This window comes from Aotus nancymaae, unplaced genomic scaffold, assembly GCF_030222135.1.
Source record: "Aotus nancymaae isolate 86718 unplaced genomic scaffold, 86718_ANA_hifiasm-v0.15.2.pri h1tg000021l, whole genome shotgun sequence".
Classification (NCBI taxonomy): Eukaryota; Metazoa; Chordata; class Mammalia; order Primates; family Aotidae; genus Aotus; species Aotus nancymaae.
The window spans coordinates 30,058,813-30,079,370 of NW_026988433.1; the positions used below are offsets into that span (position 1 = coordinate 30,058,813).

At 42.6% G+C, this 20,558-nt stretch overlaps 1 protein-coding gene across 1 annotated transcript in view; it reads left to right on the forward strand.

Moving 5' to 3' along the window:
* Window positions 1-20,558, forward strand: part of PAH (phenylalanine hydroxylase) — a 73,215-nt gene that overhangs the window by 44,650 nt on the left and 8,007 nt on the right. Inside the window, exons 5-10 of the mRNA XM_012469218.2 lie at window positions 4,832-4,899; window positions 9,718-9,914; window positions 12,062-12,197; window positions 13,261-13,330; window positions 17,372-17,428; window positions 19,967-20,062. Coding sequence (XP_012324641.2) covers window positions 4,832-4,899; window positions 9,718-9,914; window positions 12,062-12,197; window positions 13,261-13,330; window positions 17,372-17,428; window positions 19,967-20,062 — 624 coding nt within the window. The remainder of the gene's footprint in view (window positions 1-4,831; window positions 4,900-9,717; window positions 9,915-12,061; window positions 12,198-13,260; window positions 13,331-17,371; window positions 17,429-19,966; window positions 20,063-20,558) is intronic.

Below are 20,558 nucleotides of genomic sequence, written 5' to 3' on the forward strand. Positions count from 1 at the left end.
CAACACTGTGAAGCAGGTAGGACTGACATTCTCATTTTACTGGGGAGGAAACTAAGGCTCTGAGAGATAAATTGGCCATCCCTAGGCCATGCTTCTAGTGAATGAATGAATCAGTAGTCCAACAAAGCCTTTCTGACTTTAAAATCTGTGTTCTTGGCCGGGCACGGTGGCTCACTCCTGTAATCCCAGCACTTTGGGAGGCCAGGGTGGTCGGATCACAAGGTCAGGAGATCAAGACCATCCTGGCTAACACGTTGAATCCCTGTCTCTACTAAAAATACAAAAATTAGCCAGGTGTGGCAGCATGCCCCTGTAGTCTCAGCTACTTGGGAGGCTGAGGCAGGAGAATCCCCTGAACCCAGGAGGCGGAGGTTGCAGTGAGCCGAGATCGCGCCACTGCACTTCAGCCTGGGAGACAGAGAGAGACTCTGTCTGAAAAAAAAAAAAAAATCTGTGTTCTCACTAGCCTAAAGAGAGCATTTCTGAGGTTTAACCTCAGCTATGATATTAGGAAATGATGGAATAAATATCTCAGTCTAGAAGTATACTCAAGACTTTTCCATGTATGTAGTTACCCCAAAACCCACCCCCCATACAAATTATACCTCTCAATACACCCACATAAAAAAACTTATGAACTTAGGAAAAGTGATTGCATGCAGACTTCAGCTGATGTCAGGACTTGCATCCTGTAGAACTGTCTCGCCTTTCTCCCGTCTTCTCCCATCCCCTCTCCCTCCCCTTCACCACTCCTTCACTGACAATATATTTTCCTGTCAAAACATACTTGGTTACATGCAGTGCAACCAAAATTGCTGCTATTAGTTTAATTGAGACAGGGTGATTATAAATAAATTACATGCAGTGCTACTGAAATTGCTGCTATTAGTCTAAATTGAGACAGGGTGATCAGTCATCACCAACTGTGATTTGATTCAGCCTGTACTCCACATGGACGCCCACAAAGGCCCTGTGGTCATCTGGTAGCCCAAGGGATGTGAGGCCAAATCCCCAAGAGGCTGGGCTTCAGCCCACAGAGCTCTCTGACTACTGGTAACTGTGAAAGCAAAAGTCCTTGCAACCTGGTTGCTGGGGCCCCTTGTAGGCTGATAATGAACTTCTTAGAAAACAGGATCTGGAAAGGGCCATGGTTAGAAACCTTCCCACACGGAAGATCTGTATCATGCGTTAGCTATGCGTGTGTTCCAGTATCCCAGTATATGAATCTCCTCCTACTTCACTAAAATGATTTGACATGGATGTTTAATACTATTTTCTTTTTTATCTTATTCTCAAAGAAACCCATTGTCACATTAGAAAACTTGAAAAGCATAAAGTTTTCAAGAATACAACTGTTATTGTTACTTAGTTTTAGCACCACCTGGAGGTAACATTTGTTAGAGTTTGGTGTATTTCTTTAATCATTTCATTTATATACTTATATATTCCATCTGACATAATTGATATATGACATAATTGACATAACTGATTATATCAACCGGGTATACAGTTTTACATTTAGCTTTTATTTTCACAAGTGGAAAATCTTTAAACCACCCAGGCAAGGTACACGAAGGATAAACAATAAAGCCAAATGGGGGTAAGAAATGTTCATGGACATCTCATTCCTAGACACAGCATGATGAAGTGGAAATCCATGGATTGAAGGAATTCTCTTTTCTTCCTGGATTCCTACTTTAGTGCTCAGATGTCAACTTGCCATCCCAGGCAGGACCACGAAATCCAATGGAGGTGCTAGTTCGGCAGTGAAGGGTCTCTAGGCAAATGGCTCCAGGGGCTTTATGTTTTTCAAGTCTAGATCAAAATACAGAAATAGGGCTTCTCCAAGGTGCCTTACAGGGTCAGAAGTCTACATGTTATCCGTAGGGCCTGGAGAAAGCTACTCACTACTAACTAACAAATAAGAATGGCAGGTGAGAATAAATGGCTCCAGGGGCTTTTAATATAGAAATAGACCTTCTCCAAGGTGCCTTACAGGGTCAGAAGTCTACATGTTATCCGTAGGGCCTGGAGAAAGCTACTCACGACTAACTAATAAATAAGAATGGCAGGTGAGAATGACTGTAACAATCAAACCTTGATGACTGACCTACATTGCATTTTTTTTTTTTTTTTTTTTTTGAGACGGAGTTTCGCTCGTTACCCATGCTGGAGTGCAATGGCGCGATCTCGGCTCACTGCAACCTCCGCCTCCTGGGTTCAGGCAATTCTCCTGCCTCAGCCTCCTGAGTAGCTGGGATTACAGGCACGCGCCACCATGCCCAGCTAGTTTTTTGTATTAGTAGAGACGGGGTTTCACCATGTTGACCAGGATGGTCTTGATCTCTTGACCTCGTGATCCACCCGCCTCGGCCTCCCAAAGTGCTGGGATTACAGGCTTGAGCCACCGCGCCCGGCCTGCATTTTTATTTTGAGCCCAAAGTATGGAGATGCGGACAAATAAGTGTTCTTCACTTAGTCCAGTAGACAGGTTTCTAAAAGGGTGTGTTACTAATGCTTGGAGACTAAATCATGGTGCCCAGTTTTTTTACCACATCATCTCAAACCAACTTATCCTCACCCAGTAGAAATGAGGCATAACAGTAGTTTCAAGTCCTCAGATTCCTAAGCTTTCTACTCTGTAACTAATGATTAAAAACCAATCAGTGCTCTAGGAAAAAGAAGAGTTACATTTTGTAATAAACATGTCATGAAATCTTTCAAAACAGAATAATCACATGATTTATCTTGGATTTAGCTTTGGAGTTAAAAAAATGTGTAATAGTTTTACTTCACTTTTCAAGTGTGAAACATTTGGATGTTTCTATTCTTCAAAATAAATTCCAGGAAATAAACTAATTAACTCCTTTCCTCCCTCCCTTCCTTTCTGCCACAAGTGTCTGTAGTTTTTCTGTGTGCCAGAATTGATGCTGCAGATTCTCAGAAGAAATTACATTATATTACATGGCCCTCTGTGTCCTTAAAATTACTGGTAGGCCCTAATACAAAGAGAGAGAGAAAAAAAACCCTCCGCCAAAACAAAACATTCAACCAATCAAGCAACCAAAACAAAAAACAATATCTAAAAATCAGGGAATAATTCTCTCTATCTCTTTTTTTTTTCTTTTTTGAGATGGAGTCTCACTCTGTCACCCGGGTTGGAGTGCTGTGGCACAATCTTGGCTCACTGCAACCTCCACCTCCTATGTTCAAGCAATTTTCCTGCCTCAGCCTCCTGAGTAGCTAGGACTACAGGCATGCGCCACCACGCCCAGCTAATTTTATGTATTTTTAGTAGAGACAGGGTTTCACCATTTTGGCCAGGCTGGTCTCGAACTCCTGACCTCAAGCAATCTGTCCAACTTGGCCTCCCAAAGTGCTGGGGTTACAGGCGTGAGTCACCATGCCCGGTCAAGATTTGTCTTTTTAAAAGGCACCTTTAAAAATTACACTCTGTGATATAAGCCTTTGTTTAGAATTCATTAATGCCTTGGTTTGGAGGGTTAGTGGAGCAGAGAAATTGTGAGCTGAAGTGGTGGATGGCGTGCTTACTGGGAAAGGCTTGGAGGAACCACGGCAGCATTCTACAGCAATGACATCAGTCTCTTGTCTTACCAAAATTTAGATTGCCATCAACTTTTTCTGGAAAATTGTCTTTTAATCAATTCCCACCCCAAACACTCTAAGACACATTTAGCCTCTTTTCACTCAGAAATGTGCTGCTTACAAATCATGGAGAAAAGGCTTCCTGTGAGTCAGCCTCAGAGGAGAAGCTATTACCATCGTTTTTAGGTTCCTAGACAGTCTTCTCAGTGAGCTAGGCCCCTGCCAGGTTGTAAAGGCTGACAGTTACTGATAGTGCTCCAAATCCCGGCCTCACCTTCACTATGGCTCCACTTCTCTGAACCACCATTTATTCTGGAAAGAACAGGATAATCATACTGATCGATCTTGCGAGTTCGTTGTGAGAATTATAAGTAAAATCACTTCCTAGTACACACAGACTGGCACATAGTATATACTTAATAAATGGTATTTTTAAAAATTGCAAGAGCAATAAGCACATACCTGGTTGTCTATCAAGAAATTAGAAGGCAGAGCTAGACACGTACCTTAATTAGCTGGGAATGGCTTGGGGGATCCACAGCAGAGCTCTACAGCAATTAGCAGGAATTAAGTGGATATTGTATATCTTCATCATAGACATTCATCCTATGAATTTGCCTGATATAGCAGGTTTATCAGTCAGATATGCTGTAGACTGGGTTTCTTTAAGAACAGACTTGGCTCACGTCTGTAATCCTAGCACTTTGGGAAGCCGAGGCGAGCGGATCACGAGGTCAAGAGATTGAGACCATCCTGGTCAACATGGTGAAACCCCGTCTCTACTAAAAATACAAAAAAAATTAGCTGGGCGTGGTGGCGTGCACCTGTAGTCCCAGCTACTCGGGAGGCTGAGGCAGGAGAATTGCTTGAACCCAGGAGGCAGAGGTTGCAGTGAGCTGAGGTCCCACCACTGCACTCCAGCCTGGCGCCTGGTGATGGAGTGAGACTCTGTCTCGAAAAAAAAAAAAAAAAAAAGAACAGAGTATGAACCTTGGAATCCATAGCAGGGAGACTTGTGCTAAATTGAAGGAGTTACTGACAATGTGTCACTCATAATATCTGGTAGGAGAACTTATCCTGTTTCACTGAGACTTTATTTTAAGGGTATAACCAAGGGAAGGAGACATGCCCTGTCATGGCTCGAGAGCCCCCATTCAAAGCATTCATAAAGGTATCAGACCACTTTCTACAAAACCTTGAAAATCAGGTGTCTCTTTTCTCCTAGGGTTTTAAAGATCCTGTGTACCGTGCGAGACGGAAGCAGTTTGCTGACATTGCCTACAACTACCGCCAGTAAGTCTGCCTTGCTTGTTGTGGGAAAGAGAGAAAAACACACCCCTAGTCCTACCTTCTGTGTGTGCATGTGTGCACGTGCGTGCGTGTATGTGTGTGTGTGTGTTTAAATCCTCCCTTTAATAACACATGTTGAAAAGGATTGCTGCTAGACAAAACAAAATTACCCACTGTGCTGGGGCCCTGCTCTCTCCCAAGCTTTGTTGTCTAATTACGCAGTGGTGTCTGCAGTAATTATAAAAGGCCTCGGCCCTGAATAAAACAGTCTCTGGTCTTCTCCACATTAAACAGGGAAGAAGGAAAAAGAGAATCATTTACATTCAAGAAGGAGCTGGCTGCTTTACTGATACAATGAATCATTCAAGATTTTAGGCCAGCCAAGCTTCAGCGTTCTACTTTTATCTGGTCTGACACAGCTGTGAAGGACAATTTTAGGATTTTTTTTTTCTCTCTCTCTCTCTCTTTTTTTTCCTGTCTGAGATTCTATGTTCCTTCCCTACTCTATTTTAGCCAAAAGAAAATTCAAATATGAAATATGTTTCAGAAGAGAACAGCTTTGGTCCTTTTAGTCTTAAGGAACTATAGACATGCTCCCATGGGAAACTTAGTGTTTTGACAAGCACCATTACTGAGTTAAGGAATTAAGAAAAGACACGTACAAGAAGAAACGTACCAGTCGTCCGGAACACTGGTGGCATAGTAGTTTGACAGCTTTGATAGAATCTCAGGGAGATGGAGAAGATAATTGTCCTTTCTATGCTGAATACAAAGTTACTTTCAACGTGGAAAAACCTCCAGAAAAAGAGAATGTTTTTTTCAGAAAAACTTCTGGTATTGGAAGGATTCAAAACTGTGCTGCCCTCAGTCAGATGTAAGCCCATCTGGGCCTTGGCTCCTGCTGAGCAGGATTCACAGAAGACGGTGACCTCCCTCCCCTGACCCTACCTTTGCCCCAGCATAGTCAGGTGGACACCATCAAAGCAGGTACAGGCAAGAGTCCTTCAGAGAGTCAGCAATAACAGATCATACTTAATGCCTTCTTGCTATGTGTCTGGGGGCTTTGTTAAATGCTTTGTGCATATAATTTTGTTTAGCCTTAATAATAGTAACTTCTCATTTTTCAGATGGGGAAATCAAAGCTTATAAAGATTAAGTAAGTTGCCAACGTCACGTAGCTAGTATGTGACACAGGTTTTAAACTCAGGTGTGTTGAACTCTAAGGGTATTTTCAGCCACTTCTCTGAGTATCTGGAGACTATACTTCATATCATCAAGGAGGAGGTGCTTAGAAAGTACATTTACTTCCTTCTGGGTTGCTGGGATTTGGGGAGGATGGAGACAGGTCCTCCTCAACTTCCTTCTCATAAAAATGTGAAACCTCATGAAGAAGAGTGAAACTGATGAATTACCTTACAGTCCTGGATGTTCATCAGTTAAACTCGTTATTGAAAATCATCTACAGATGGCTGGACTCTCAGAAATGGGTTAAAAAATTTTGGTTAATTTCTCACCTTTTATAGATGAATCCCAGATGATTAACTGATGTGCCCAAGGTCATGTGGCTAGTTAAGGGCTCACCGTTTTTTTAAAATTCAAAGCCTATTTCAGACTTGACTTTATCTCATCTCGTTTAAGCTTTTGATGCCATGTCTTTCTTCTTCAAAATAGTCTCTTACTTCAGGATCTGGTATAGTTCATCCTTACTTTTTTGGAGATTCTATTGTGAATTTGCCTACTTGCTTAAGTGTATTTGTGACCCCAAAATCAATACTCACTGTGCCCTTTCACAGTCATTCCCAGATTTGCACAGAGCAGGAGAAAAAATTTGATTATACTGAGGTGTATATCTCCAACTGAGGTCAAACAAGGCAACACTCTACCTTTTTCTACTCTCATTTTGACAACATCTGTCTTTACATGGTCTATTTAGTGTCACATCTTCAACGTTTTTGTGCTTTCGTTTTGATTTTGCTTTTTAAAAATTGACCAAGGTCTCACTCAGGCAGGAAGTGGCAGAGTTAGAATTGAGACTCTCCTGCTTTTCACAGGAAAGCAGAGACTACTGAACCACTGCTATCAAGCTTGGGATGAGCAGCCCCAGTAAGTGTGTAAGGAGGATAGAGCTGTCACTGCTTTAGACTTCAGGGACTGGTGCTAACTGGATAAACCTGCAGAAAAGCAGAATCAGAATCTCAAATAATGATGTGAAAGCTAAATGGAAGACGCCAGAGTGAAGCAGTGAGGCCTTATCTCCTCAGGTTTTCACTTAGATGTCACCTTCTCAGCCATGTGCCCTCTCTACACCCTATGTAAAATTGAAACCCCACTCTGAAACTCCCCATAACTTTGCCCTTTTTTTCTCTATAGGATTTATCACCATCTAACTTACTATTATATTAAATTGTGCTGGCTTTCTGTCTCTCCCTACTGGAAATGTGGACTCCATGAGGTCAGGGGTAACTGACTGTTTTGTCACAGTGCTTAATTAACATTTGTTGAATGAATGAATGAATCCAAGAGACCATGTAAGAGTAAAGACTCAAAACGGTGAATTGGAGGCAGAGCCAGGAATTGTGTCTAGAACCATCTAGAAGACTGCTACACCAGGTTTTGATGATATCACTGGAGTGGAGGTTAGGCTTTTAAGTTTTATCTAGGAATAGATAAAATGGATCATAGGAGCTTACATTTCTCAGCTGCAAAACAACTCAAACATAAAGGAGAGCTTTACTGGATCCTACAAATAAAGAGTTTAAGGGGGGTAGTTTAAGCTCAGGCAGGTCCGGGATTCAATGTCTCATTCTCTGCCTCTCTCTGACTCTAGTGTCCTTTGCTTTGGCCTTGTTTTCAGACATTGGCCTCAATTCTCTTGGAGAGGGAACCAAGCACCTCTAGGCTGATACCCCAACTCAGTTAGAGGTCCTGTCTATTTCAAACAAAGTCAACCAAGTTCTGGCATTGAGTCCACTGACTCTGATTAGGACACAGCCCCATCTCTTAGCCAGGCACAGTGCAGGGGAATGAGAGATTTCAACTGGCTTAGCCTGGTCACATGCCCACTTCTGAAGGTAGGGGTGGAATCTCTCCTCACCCAAACCTCACAGACTGAGAGGGGGAAAAGGTGCTTTACTGATGAATGGGCAACAGATGTTGAGTCCCTAGAACAGCAAGTGTTAACCCGCAGAATATCTTGGTGCTCAGGATGTCACCATCTCTTGAAATTTGTTGCAGGAGTAACAGATGCCTTTCTTTTAAAGTGAGAAGCAGTAGTAATGATAATGATCAATTATCCAATTGTTATGATTTGTCAGTATTAATACTAGGTACTTTGTACATAGTATTAGACTTAAATTTATCCATACCATACAAATAGTTACTTATTTTTAGCCCATGTAGCAGCTGCTCAGATTGAGGCTCAGAGAGGTTTACAAAATTGCCTTAGCTGACATGGCTAGGGAATGGCAGAGCCAAGGATTGAACAGTCTCTATCTGTTTCCAAAGTCTGTTCGTCTGCTGTATCAGTGTTTGGCCTTGATAATGGCGCATTCTTGGACAAGAACTACCTGATTTTTTTTTTCACCATCACTGCTGGCTACCACAAGACCTTCTGAGCTTGTCTGGCTTAAAATGCTGTCTTTTTTCCTAATCCTTGTCACCCATCTGTAGACAATAACAAAGACTGTGATCTAATATGTTTGGATGAGGTACAACTCTGAAAGGGCAGGAAAGACCTAATGTGGAGCCAATGATGATCCATAATTCTGAGATAAACAGTCTCACTTTGTCCCAGACTCTGTGTTCCTGTTAGGGAAACAGACCTGCAGCCTAGGGAATAGTCACTTGTCTTTGAAGTCAGGTTTTGTTTGATTTTCATCTGTTTGTGCTGTTCAGAACACAGCTCATTCCTAGGTGGTTTTCAAAGGGACTTTTTAAACTAATGACTTTTAAACTACAATTTGCATCAGAGTCACCTGGGAAGCTTATAGAATCCAGATATGTGAGCCTTCTTTTCCCTAAGAGATTCAGGATCTATGGGGCCTGGCATATGTACTTGAACAAGCTCAGTGTAGAGAAGATATACAGTATTTTATACCTTAGCATGGATTTATATATTTTTCTCTCCTTTGTTCCAATATTTATTTATAATCCTTAATCTAGAATTTATTTAGTTTTTTAATTGATAAAAATTATATACATTTATGATGTACAACATGATGTTTTGATATATGTATATAATGTGGAATCTTAGCATGTTTTTAAATACCTTTATAACTTCCCAGGAGCAGAAATATCAAACCCAGTAGGTGCGTGCCTACCAAACAAAGGTGATCTCAGATTTGGCTTTAGTTGACGCCATGAAATACAGTATGTTGCTTTAATTGGACTTAGATGCCCTTGTTTAGAAAGGGAATGCATTCTCTAGCCGGCCCCCATTCTCCTTGTTGCCTCATCTGTGCAACTTTACACCTTTGTGATACCTGCCTGGCCCCTGCAGGTAAGTGAATTTCTACCCTAGGTAAGCAATTAGAAAATTAGAAGAGCAAAAAAACCAAGTGATTTCCCCAAAGTGAGAGAAAATCCTCAATGCAGCTTGTATTGTTGCTTAACCAAATCACTCTTTCATGTGGGAAATCAAAACAATAATGTTTCCTGTATCAAGATGTGGAATTTTTCTCTTTCAAATAACGTATGAAATTTACTATAGCAAGTGATGGCAGCTCATAGGTTCTGGCCCCCGACTCCCTCTGCTAACCTAACCTGTGTTCTGCTGTGCCTCTCTGCCCTGCTTGAGACCTCTATTTTGTGTCTGTATTCTAGTGGGCAGCCCATCCCTCAAGTGGAATACACGGAGGAAGAAAAGAAAACATGGGGTACAGTGTTCAAGACTCTGAAGTCCTTGTATAAAACCCATGCTTGCTATGAGTACAATCACATTTTCCCACTTCTTGAAAAGTACTGTGGCTTCCATGAAGATAATATTCCGCAGCTGGAAGACGTTTCTCAATTCCTGCAGAGTAAGTCCACATCAGGGTCAAAGGCTCTGTAGAAAGTAGGGCAGGACTAAGGCAGAGGAGAAGGAAGGGGAAGATAAGTAGGTGGAAGCAGGTATAAACTCATGTTTTTATAGAAATGCGTGCAGGTTGATTCCTCCAGGAAGAACTCGGTTTCACTGCCCTCTGCCTTCCCTCTAGCCTCTACTGTGTTTATCCACTTTCGTTCAATCAAACACATGAGGCCATGGATTTTGCTGTGTGCCTGTCCCTGAAAAGCATTTGCTTTCACACTTAAAGCCCAAGGTGCTTTACTGGTCTTTTTGTTTGTTTGTTTGTTTGTTTTTTGCCCTGTAGCTCCTGCTGGGTTATGGGTTAGTAGTGTGTGCTTGTGTAAAAAAGGGCTATTTTGGGGGATGGTGTCAAGAGCCCTGAGCTCTGAGTCTGTGCAACTGGTATGAATACTGACTTTGAACTTCTCCAGCTGAGTAAACCTGCCTCAGTTTTGTCATCTGTCAAATGGACACTGTGTCAACTCTTTAGCTTTTCCCAAAGGGAAATTGTGAGAATGAAGTAAGATGCTGCATATGGTAACATCTAGCACAGTGCTGCATATACAGCAGATATTCAGTGAATTTGGACTGAATTGAAATCTGAGTAGCTCAGTAGGTAAGTACACTGAGTCACAGGCCTCTGCACAGCATTTCCAGGGGAAATAGGTGTTGTTCTTTCTGCCAAGAGGATGTTAATTTAGCAAAAACAGAACAATGAACCAACACATATTGAATACCTACTACGTGTCAGGTAGAATAAGAAAAAGTAGGGAGACAGACTACAGGTTAAAGAATTTCTATATATCAGAACTGTGCAGAAGTAGGCCACGCTGGAGGCAGTGAGCCAAGGAAATTACTTGGCAGGTAGGGAAATGGTAGCCAGGACAGATTGGAGGTGAGCTAGATGACCTTTTGGGTCCCTTCCATTAGAGACTCTTTGCTTCTTAGATAAAGAGTGGAGTAAGGGTCCAAGCAGAGCATGCTTCAACTTGAAGACACAGAGAACATGGGGGCAGGAGGCAGGGGGATCCCAAAGACTTCTTTAGCTAATTACTCCCATTGCCTTGGCCAGTAGTAAGAATAATAAAACAGTAACACTGGCAGTTGGGAAGCTACATAATAGTAATTAAGAGAACAGACTTTGAAGCTACACTGCCTATGGCTGTGACCTTGAACGAAAGCTTTAACCTATCTCTGTCTCAGCTTTCCCATCTGTAAAGTGGGCATAATAAGACTGTCTACCTCATAGGGCTATTGTGGGGATTAGTAGCAGCTTAAAAGAATGTCTGACATATGGTAGATAATATACAGTGCTAGCTATTATTACCATTATCACTGTCATTGTCCTTATCCTCCCAAGTTTGGAACAAAGTGGGAGACAGATACAGGAACCACAGAGATGGTGATCAGAGGTCAGTTTTAAAATAAAGTGATTTAGAGAATATGATATAGATGTGCACACTAATGGACTTGCTAATATTTTACACCTTGATTAGATAAACTCCTTGCCAATTCATAGAGCGTAGTCCATTGCATGGCCAAGAGCAGACTGGAATGAGGTCCTCTGTGAGCAATCAAGAATGAGCAGCACAGAAAGAGTTAAATTGATAATGTTCATATTCTCTTCCCAAATGCTCGAGTCAGACAGGTCACTGCTACTCATGGGGTGGACTGTGTGAGGCTCAGTACAGAGCTGGAAGCACTCCTTCCATACTCTTCCCTTCTGGGAAATAAGGTACCGCTTCCCTCTTCACACTAGAAGCAAGAGAAGTAGGGAATAATTGCTCCACCCTAACAAATGGTCATGAAGGCTAAATGTATTGCATGTGCTAGGCTCTGTGTACTTTATATTCATTAGCTCTTTTATTCTTGGAACATCCCTAAGAAGTATCTGTTCACATTATGCAAATGAGAACACCGAGGCTCAGAAATGTGAATTTACTTGATCCAGAACACCTAGCTAGAAAGCGGCGAGGCAGACATCTGAAGCCAAGTCTACCTACCAGCAAAGCCCATATCCCTGGGCGGTTATGTATACCAGTCCCCTATCTGAAGGTCTTCTAGTGCCTCTGGCTCAGTGGTATGAGCTTTGAGTTTTCTTTCTTCTTTGCATCCCAGCTTGCACTGGTTTCCGCCTCCGACCTGTGGCTGGCCTGCTTTCCTCTCGCGATTTCTTGGGTGGCCTGGCCTTCCGAGTCTTCCACTGCACACAGTACATCAGACATGGATCCAAGCCTATGTACACCCCCGAACCGTGAGTACTGTCCTCCAGCTACAAGTTGCCAGACACAATGGGTTCCATCCTTTCCTGCTGCAGGAATGAGGTTTGGGTTCATTGCTGGCTGGTCCACAGGATTAGTTGTCTAGATTGTTTGCTGGTAATACTAAGAGAAAAACTCATCTATTCTGGAGATTTTCTCCACCCAAGTAGATAGACCAGACTGATTGGAGATTTGGGCATCCTGTGATGCAATGATTCAGGACTCCCTTGGCAGTGAGAATGAGAGATCCCAATCAAGTTCCAAAGTCAAAGCTACGAAGTTGCAGATGAGAACAGGAACAAGTGGAAGCCAAGCTATCTCAATACCTGCTAAGTATACATCTACATTACTGTTATCTTTCTTTGCCTAAACTGTGTATTGGGTAGAGGTATAGAATGGAAGCCACTGTGCTTCTTACTTGGATGTTTAGTTATCCCCTTAATCTGATAAAACTTATGCAACTTATTAAAAAAATCAGTAGAACATTCAAAATTAGTTTTCCTTGCCCACAAAGTTCATTGCTACAAATCCAAAAAGACCTGTTCCAAATGGACATAGCACAGAAAATGTTAAAGAAATGTAGCTTTTCTTCCCTCACTGCTGTCCCCCTCCAGACTAAGAGGAGAGCAGCATTGTTTTTGTTTCAGTTCGCAGTGGAATAGCTGAGCATATGTATCTGCCCAGGCAAGTCAACACCAGGGAGGGCACAGGATGAGAAGCGTTCATGACTCATAGCTCACTTAGGTACAAGGGAACATGTGCACAAGGATATTAGCTCCTCTGCCCTGTACCCCACTGGGCATACTCCTAAGACCCTTGGCTGCTGTGTCCTGCAATGTACCTGTCTCTTACTTTTCCTTCCTTTTATTCCTTTCATCTTGTACCTTGCCATTTCTGATCCCAGCCTTTGCATAGCACTTGTTCCTGGAAGAGAGATCATAAGCCTAAAAAAGTTATTTCCTTTCTTTCTGTCCATTCCTCACGTAGAAAGACTGAGTCTGGCTTAGTTTAACCCTCCTCCTCCCCTCCAAGCTCTCTGTGCTTTCTGTCTTTCAGTGACATCTGCCATGAGCTGCTGGGACATGTGCCCTTGTTTTCAGATCGCAGCTTTGCCCAGTTTTCCCAGGTAAGGAATGAATTTTTTAGCCTTCTAGTTATAAGGCTGCGACCTGAATTTCTCAAATGAGTTCAGCCCAGGGAGGGGCCCTCATGCCCTTTGCAAGAAAGGAAACCAGGATCCCACCTGAAATGGATGTGTGGTTCTGGGAAGTTAAGTAACCATTCTGGATATTAAGCATGGGGTTGGTGAATCACTCATCTTCTGAATCATATGTGTGTTCCTCAATGTGTTTAATCTCAGTTTTCCTGCTAGGTGTGGTTTAACAGCATTTCACCCAGGAAAGCCCCCTGATCCTCATGCAGGAACTACCTCACTTTCTTCCAGGCGTTTAGTGTGTTGCCCTCTTTTTCTCAGGACCATTGCAACTTTCTACCTTGTCAGGCAGTTATTTGTGTATATGCTTGAATTAAGTAAGATGACATTTGCCAAGAATCCAATGCCAATACCCTGACTTACAGTTGACAAAGAAAAAAAAAATGAGCTGAATGTTTTATCACCATCAAAGCTGCAACCTAGAATTTCATTCATCTTTCACAGTGGTTAACAAGCTCTCAAAGCTTTTTTTTTTTTTTTTTTTAAATCAGGGTCTCACTCTGTCACTCAGGCTGGAGTGCAGTGGTGTAATCATGGCTTACTGCAGCCTCAGCTTTCTGGGCTCAAGCAATCCTCCTACTTCAACCTCCTGAGTTCCTGAGTGGCTGGGACCATAAGCACATGCTTTCATGTCTGGCTAAATTTTTTAATTTTTGTAGAGATAGAGGCTCACTATGTTGCCCAGGCTGACCTCAAACTCTTGGCCTCAATCCTCCCACCTCAGCCTCCCAAAGTGCTAAGATTACAGATATAAGCCACCCCACCTGGCCAAAAAGGAGAAAGTTTTGGGATGAGTACAATAATTGTACTAATTATCTCTAGGCACTGAGAGGCAGCCTAAATCCATGGTTGCATAGCTGGGATCATGAGAAGGCTGAATGGTGGTGCTGATGTACCCAGACCCCAACCCTGCCACTAACCAGCTATGTGACCTGGGTTACATTGTCAGCCACCCTATGACTCGGTTTTAATAAATGTGGATCAGTCGAAAACTCTCTCCACCAGTCATCTTCCTCACAAGGAACCGTGAGGATCAAATGGAATGACGTACGAGCAAATGTTGAGCCAAGTGTTGGGATTTCAGAATAATGGGATTGTGTGTGAATTTGATGGGCATTTTCCCTCAGCTGGAAGAAATAAACATTCCCACTGTCAAGTAAAGAAGCTACCACTTAATATTTTAAACAAACAAAAAAGCTGAATTTATTGCTTGCTAAGTGAGGAAGAACTGTACTTGCAAGATGCAGCCTCTCTAAACAAAGGGAAATGTTACTTTTATGTGAGGTTTGGGGAATTTTGGAGTTCAAAGATTGTTTTAATTTTGGAAGTGGGAGTGTTTAGGGATTAGTTGAACTTTAACTGTAGAAACATCACTAACGACATTCAGAAGTGTGGTTACTGCTGCCAAGATATCTTTGATTGACTGGGACAGTTTTAAAATCTAGATTTGTTACTGTGGCCAAAGAACAAACATGTTTTTCCTTGAAGAATAGGAGCCTTTTATTCTTACCACCAGAAGCTAGTTTACCAAGTCAGAGGCTAAGTGGCAGTCCTCCTTAAGCCATTTCCACTTTGGGGAACCCCACAGAAGAGTGGACGATTACTCAAGTCAACAAACAGGAGTCCTGGGGCATCAGCGTCACATGGTTACAACGTCGATCTGGACAGTCCCAAGGCAGGGAGTCGTGTTGAAAGTTTCCTGAGAACATTCCTTTTTGACCAGAGGCAGGACTTGCTTCCCACTACAGTACAGGATGGAGTGGGGCTGGATCATAGGGCATATTGGGGCCCTTTGTTGTAGGCAAGCTCTACGCTCACAAAGAACAATGACTAAGAGAACAAGGTGTCATTTTGGTCAGTGGCTTCTAGTTGAATTGAGACTGTGGTAGGTCTGGGCGGGTGGATGGAATGGAGATGGGCGAGGGTCAGGACAGCAGATCTAGGCTAAGAATTTGAATTTGGTTCCCTCTAAATCAGAAAGCGTTTTGTAAGCATAATCTGAACCAGGCTCTGGGCTTGACCCAGACCATGTAGCTTCTTGCTTCAAAGTGGGTCTAATCATAGTCTTCATCTCTGTCTACACCCACTCCTCTGGTGATCTCACTCAATTTCTTGGCTTTAAACACCATCTCTACTCTGATGATGGATACATTTATATCTCCAGTCTAGACTTACATCCTAAAATTCAGACTTACATATTGAACTGCCTATTCAACATCTCCCCTTGGAGGTCTCTAAGACAAGTCTATCATCCTGTCCAAAACTGAGTTCTGGATCTTCCTGCTCAAACCTTCTCCAGCACCGCTTTTTTCTATATCAGTTCATAGACACTCTTCCCTTCCAGATGATCAAACTATAAGCACTTTGGGACATTATCAACTCCTTTCTCTCTTAACCCCACAACCAATATTTCAGACAATCCTGTGTGTGCTACCTTCAAAATATGTGTAGCATCTGACCAAAATATGTGTACAATCTGACGCTTTCAATTATGTCCACTGCTACAAACTTGGTCTCAGCTACTATCATTTCTCATCCTGGTAACTGCAGTAGCCTCCTCACTGGCCCCCACTAGTGGTCTGTACCCTGCCCACCCCCGCTCATCCCCAATCTCCTGGTGTCCTGTCTACCCTCCACCTCTCCAGTCTCCTGGTGTCCTATCTACTCTCAACCCCTTCAGTCTTCTGATGTCCTACTCTACCCTCCACCCCTGCAGCCTCTTGGTGTCCTGCCTCTACCCTCAACTCCTACCATCTATTCTCAGACAGCAGCCAGAAGGAGTGCTTGATAACACAAGTAAGATCATGACCATCTATCTGCTCGTATCCCTGCAGTGGCTCCCGTTTCACTGAGAAGAAAAGCCCAAGCCCTAAAACGTCTAAAAATACTCTACATGATCTGGCTCTGGATCCCTCTTTGATATCACCTGCCACTGCCCCCTCACTAATTCTGCTTTAGCCACATTGGTCCCTCTCTGTTTCTTGACTCAAACAACACTTCCTTTTCTCGGGAAGGAAATGCAAGCTTCTGCACTGGCTATATGCTTGGCCTGCAGTGTGCTTCCCTCAGATGTCAGTAAAACCAACAACCCCACTTCCTTCAAGTCTTTGCTCAAATATCACCTTCTCAATGACGCTTACCCTGGAACCCTATTTAAAATTGAAGCCTCCCCTTGATCCCCTGGAGCTCTTAATTCCTCTTGTTTCTTTCTCATTTTGTTTCTTCTTTCCAAAGAACTTACATTATTCTAACATAGTTATGTGTATGTTTATTATTTATTGTCCGTCTCCACTAAAATCCACAAGATGTCTTTACTGATTTTGTACACTGTCTGGCACATCGAATGAACTTAAATATTTCTAGAATGAATGAATGTGTATAGTAGGAAAGACACATGCACACAAGACAGGCTTGAGTAAGTGCTGTAAAAGAGACAAAGAGACCAGTAGAGGACTTCTGCAATAGAAGCTGTGGTGTGAATTAATCTATGATGTGTTAGACTCTCCAGCTATATATATGTCTGGATGGATGCCATCACTTATCTGCAGTTCTCCTGTGATGTTTCCAGGGTAGGTGATTAAGACTGATTTAACACTCCAGGAATGTTCTGCTGTTGAATAATTACTGAGCTGGAGTCCAGAAGAAGCTTTAGATAATAACGGACTCTGTGACCATGAGCAAGTCACTTTCCTTCTCTGTGCCTCCATTTCCTTGTTTATAAAGTGAAAAAAAAGGACCAAGTGAGGGTGAAAGGGTCCCCTGCTCTAGAGATCTGTGATTCTATAACATATGGCCAGGAAAGGCTTGACAGCACACTCAGGGTCCATGTGGGCCCTTCTGAAGGCATCTGGCCATCCATCACCTTTTTATGGCAAGTGCCAGGTTGGTTCTGTGGGTTAAGGTTAAAGATGGCCAGACACTCACTGATCCAGTGACTGTTTCCCCCAATTACAGGAAATTGGCCTTGCCTCTCTGGGTGCACCAGATGAGTACATCGAAAAACTTGCCACAGTAAGTTCCTTCTCTCCCTAGGTGAATGGTGGGAGTGCTATGGGCTATGGCCCTCAGGTCTTTGGACATTTGCCACTCCCCTGGAAGCCAGGTTATTTGGTGGGAAAAATCAGAATGTAATGGGTTGCATTTGCACAAGTGAAACTTCACATTTTGATTGATTTCTCCTTAATGATTTGATTTTGAAATCAGCTACCTGCAGACGTTTACATCCTACATTTTAAGCAGTATCTTGAACCCACCAACAGGCTATAATAGTAGCCCTTGGAAATCCTTGGCATAAAGTGTGTATATGAAGTAATCTGGATCCAGAGCTTTGAAGAGGGAATATTCACATCTCTCCCTTCACACCAGAGCATACGTTAGGATCTTTCCTTTCTCAGACACAAGGGAGTAATGGGCTTTCCCCTTCTTGCCGAACACTTTCCTCTCCCAGTTATATCTGATGACAATTGTCCACTGGGGCTACAGAAGCAGCAACTCTGCATAGCAGGTGATTTCCTCCCTTCATACTCCTTTCTAATTTTAGTATATCCCACCCCAGCCATTAGCCACATTGCCTGTCATGGAAGTTGAAAAATAAAAATGTATAATTGAATTATGGACTGCCAATGACTGCAAATCTATTATTAAGATATATCTGTTTAGAAGCTTATGAACTCATTCCATCAGAAAGGCTAAAACTCCCAGGAGGTTATTTTCTCCCTTATCAGCTGCTACTAGGCCTTGGACAAGTGGCTTTTTCTTCCTCATCTCTAAAAATGGGATGCAATAACTCATATCATGCCCATCTCAAAAGCAACTAAAAATTTAACTATTTAGTTAAATTTAACTATTTAAATTTTTGTGAACATGGGTTTTTAAATGCCAGAGGCTACAGAGATACAAGGAGTGGCTATCAAAGAAGCTACAGAGCTGAGTAGAATTTCTCACTTCTACAAAGAAAATAAACTTGGAACTCAGAGCATCACACTGCCTGCCATAACAATATTAAAAGGACTTATCACCAATTCAGCTTCTCTAAAAAAATTGTTACTGATTTAAAAAATGTTACTGATTGGTTGGGGAACAGTTCTGGATTCTTGCTGCCCTAAATTTGCTGTGTACCTACATGCATGTTGCCTTACCTTCTTGGGCTCAAGACTCCTCACCTGTATGTGGGGAGGTCAGACTGACTAAGCTCTGACAGCCCTCCCAAGTTTAACATTCTCCAGTCCAATAAGCAGATGTAACTAATAATCTACCCCTAATTCGCCAACACTGTGACTGTCTCCAGCAATTAACTGAGCTCTGGGTTCCCCTTAGCTCCAGAACCCCCATATTCTATTTTTCAGGGCAGGTGTCTAAGACATATTGGACTGAGAGCTATTGAAAGAGACAGATTTGGTTATTTGGGGAAAAAAATGCAGAAGCTGACTTTAGAAACACCCCCCAAGTTTTAGCACCTCACAGACACACCCCAAAAATAATGCTTTACTAGTTATCCAAATATCCCTTCATCCAGTCAAGGTGACACATAATGGATGATGGGACATTCCCCTCATTGATTCTATCACTACCCAATCTTCTGCCTCCCACTGTTGTGTCTGATGAACTCTACCAGCTTCAGAGCATCTGAGGTACATCTCACTCTGGCTGACACCACAGAGAAAAAAAAAAAAAGAAATGGAGGAGTTGCTGTCATAGGGGTAAAAAATTGTTGGGGGTCTCCTTTGGAGGCTTCTTAGTATCCCCTGATATTTTCCATCATGCTTTACATTCAGCCAACACTTGATTCAACAGGTGACTGGATAGAGTGAAACACAGGACACAAAGAAGTGATCACAGGTCATGCTGATTCAGAGAACAGACTTGCACAGACTCCTACCTGGACAATCCTGTCCGTGGCACTGGGGCAGTTGCTGCTTTCTCCTTCTTTGGGGTGTGTACTAGTCAAGGATCTCCAGAGAGAAAGAACCAGTGAGATACATAGAGTTAGAGAAAGAGACAGGACTGAAAGGGAACTTATTAAAGTAATTGGCTTACACAGTTATGGAAGCTGAGAAGTCCCACAATATGCTGTCTGCAAGCTGGTCAACCTGAAAAGTCAATGGCGTAGATTAGTCAAAGTTCAAAAGCCTCAGAACCATAGAAGTTGATGATATAACTCTCAGTCTGAGACCAAAGGTCTGAGAATCTCTAGGCGGTGGTAGGATGTGAGTCCCAGAGTCCAAAGGACAGAGAGCCTGGACTTTGGATGTCCAAGGGCAAGAAAACAGGGTGTCCTGACTCCAGGAGAGAGAGAATATAAATCTGGCTTTCCTCTACCTTTCTGTTTGATCTGGGATTCCAACCAATTGGGTGGTACCCACCCACATTGAGGGGAGATCTTCCTCACTGAGTGCACTGACTCATAAGCCAATCCCCTCCAGAAACACCCTCACAGACACACACCCAAAATAATGCTTTACTAGCTATCCAAGTATCCCTTCATCCAGTCAAGGTTACACATAAAATTAACCATCACAGAGTGTTTCTCAGCTTGACTTTCCATTCCAGATTTACTGGTTTACTGTGGAGTTTGGGCTCTGCAAACAAGGAGATGCCATAAAGGCATATGGAGCTGGGCTCCTGTCTTCCTTTGGTGAATTACAGGTATGACCTTAACAGGAACCAAGGATGGATTTAAAGGTTGTGAGTACAGAACACCATTATTGTGCTTTTGGTATTGTTGAAACCCTATATGTATCCATTTTGAGATGCAGCCTAGGAACTCATTCTCCAGTGACTGGTACCTTAGCAGCAATGATTTGATTATGGTTGGGAGGGTTACAGATAGAAATGGAATTGCAAGTACACATATCTCTGGGGAGAAGGGACCTACTTATTCCAAAGCTGAACTATGCATGCAGCCACACATGCCAGAAAGTGTGGTTGGCTCCCACATTATCCAGTGACCACCTTACTTGAAAGTAATTGGAATTAATTACTACTTTTTCCCTCGGCTGCAGGTTTTAAATGAGCTATGATGGGTAGAACCTAGTATATGCAAAGTAATTTGGCTCACTGCATTTGGGCCACAATGTAGAAGGAACCGGGGTGAGATGAGAGAAGGTGCACAAATGGCTTATGGGATGCAGCAGGGAACACT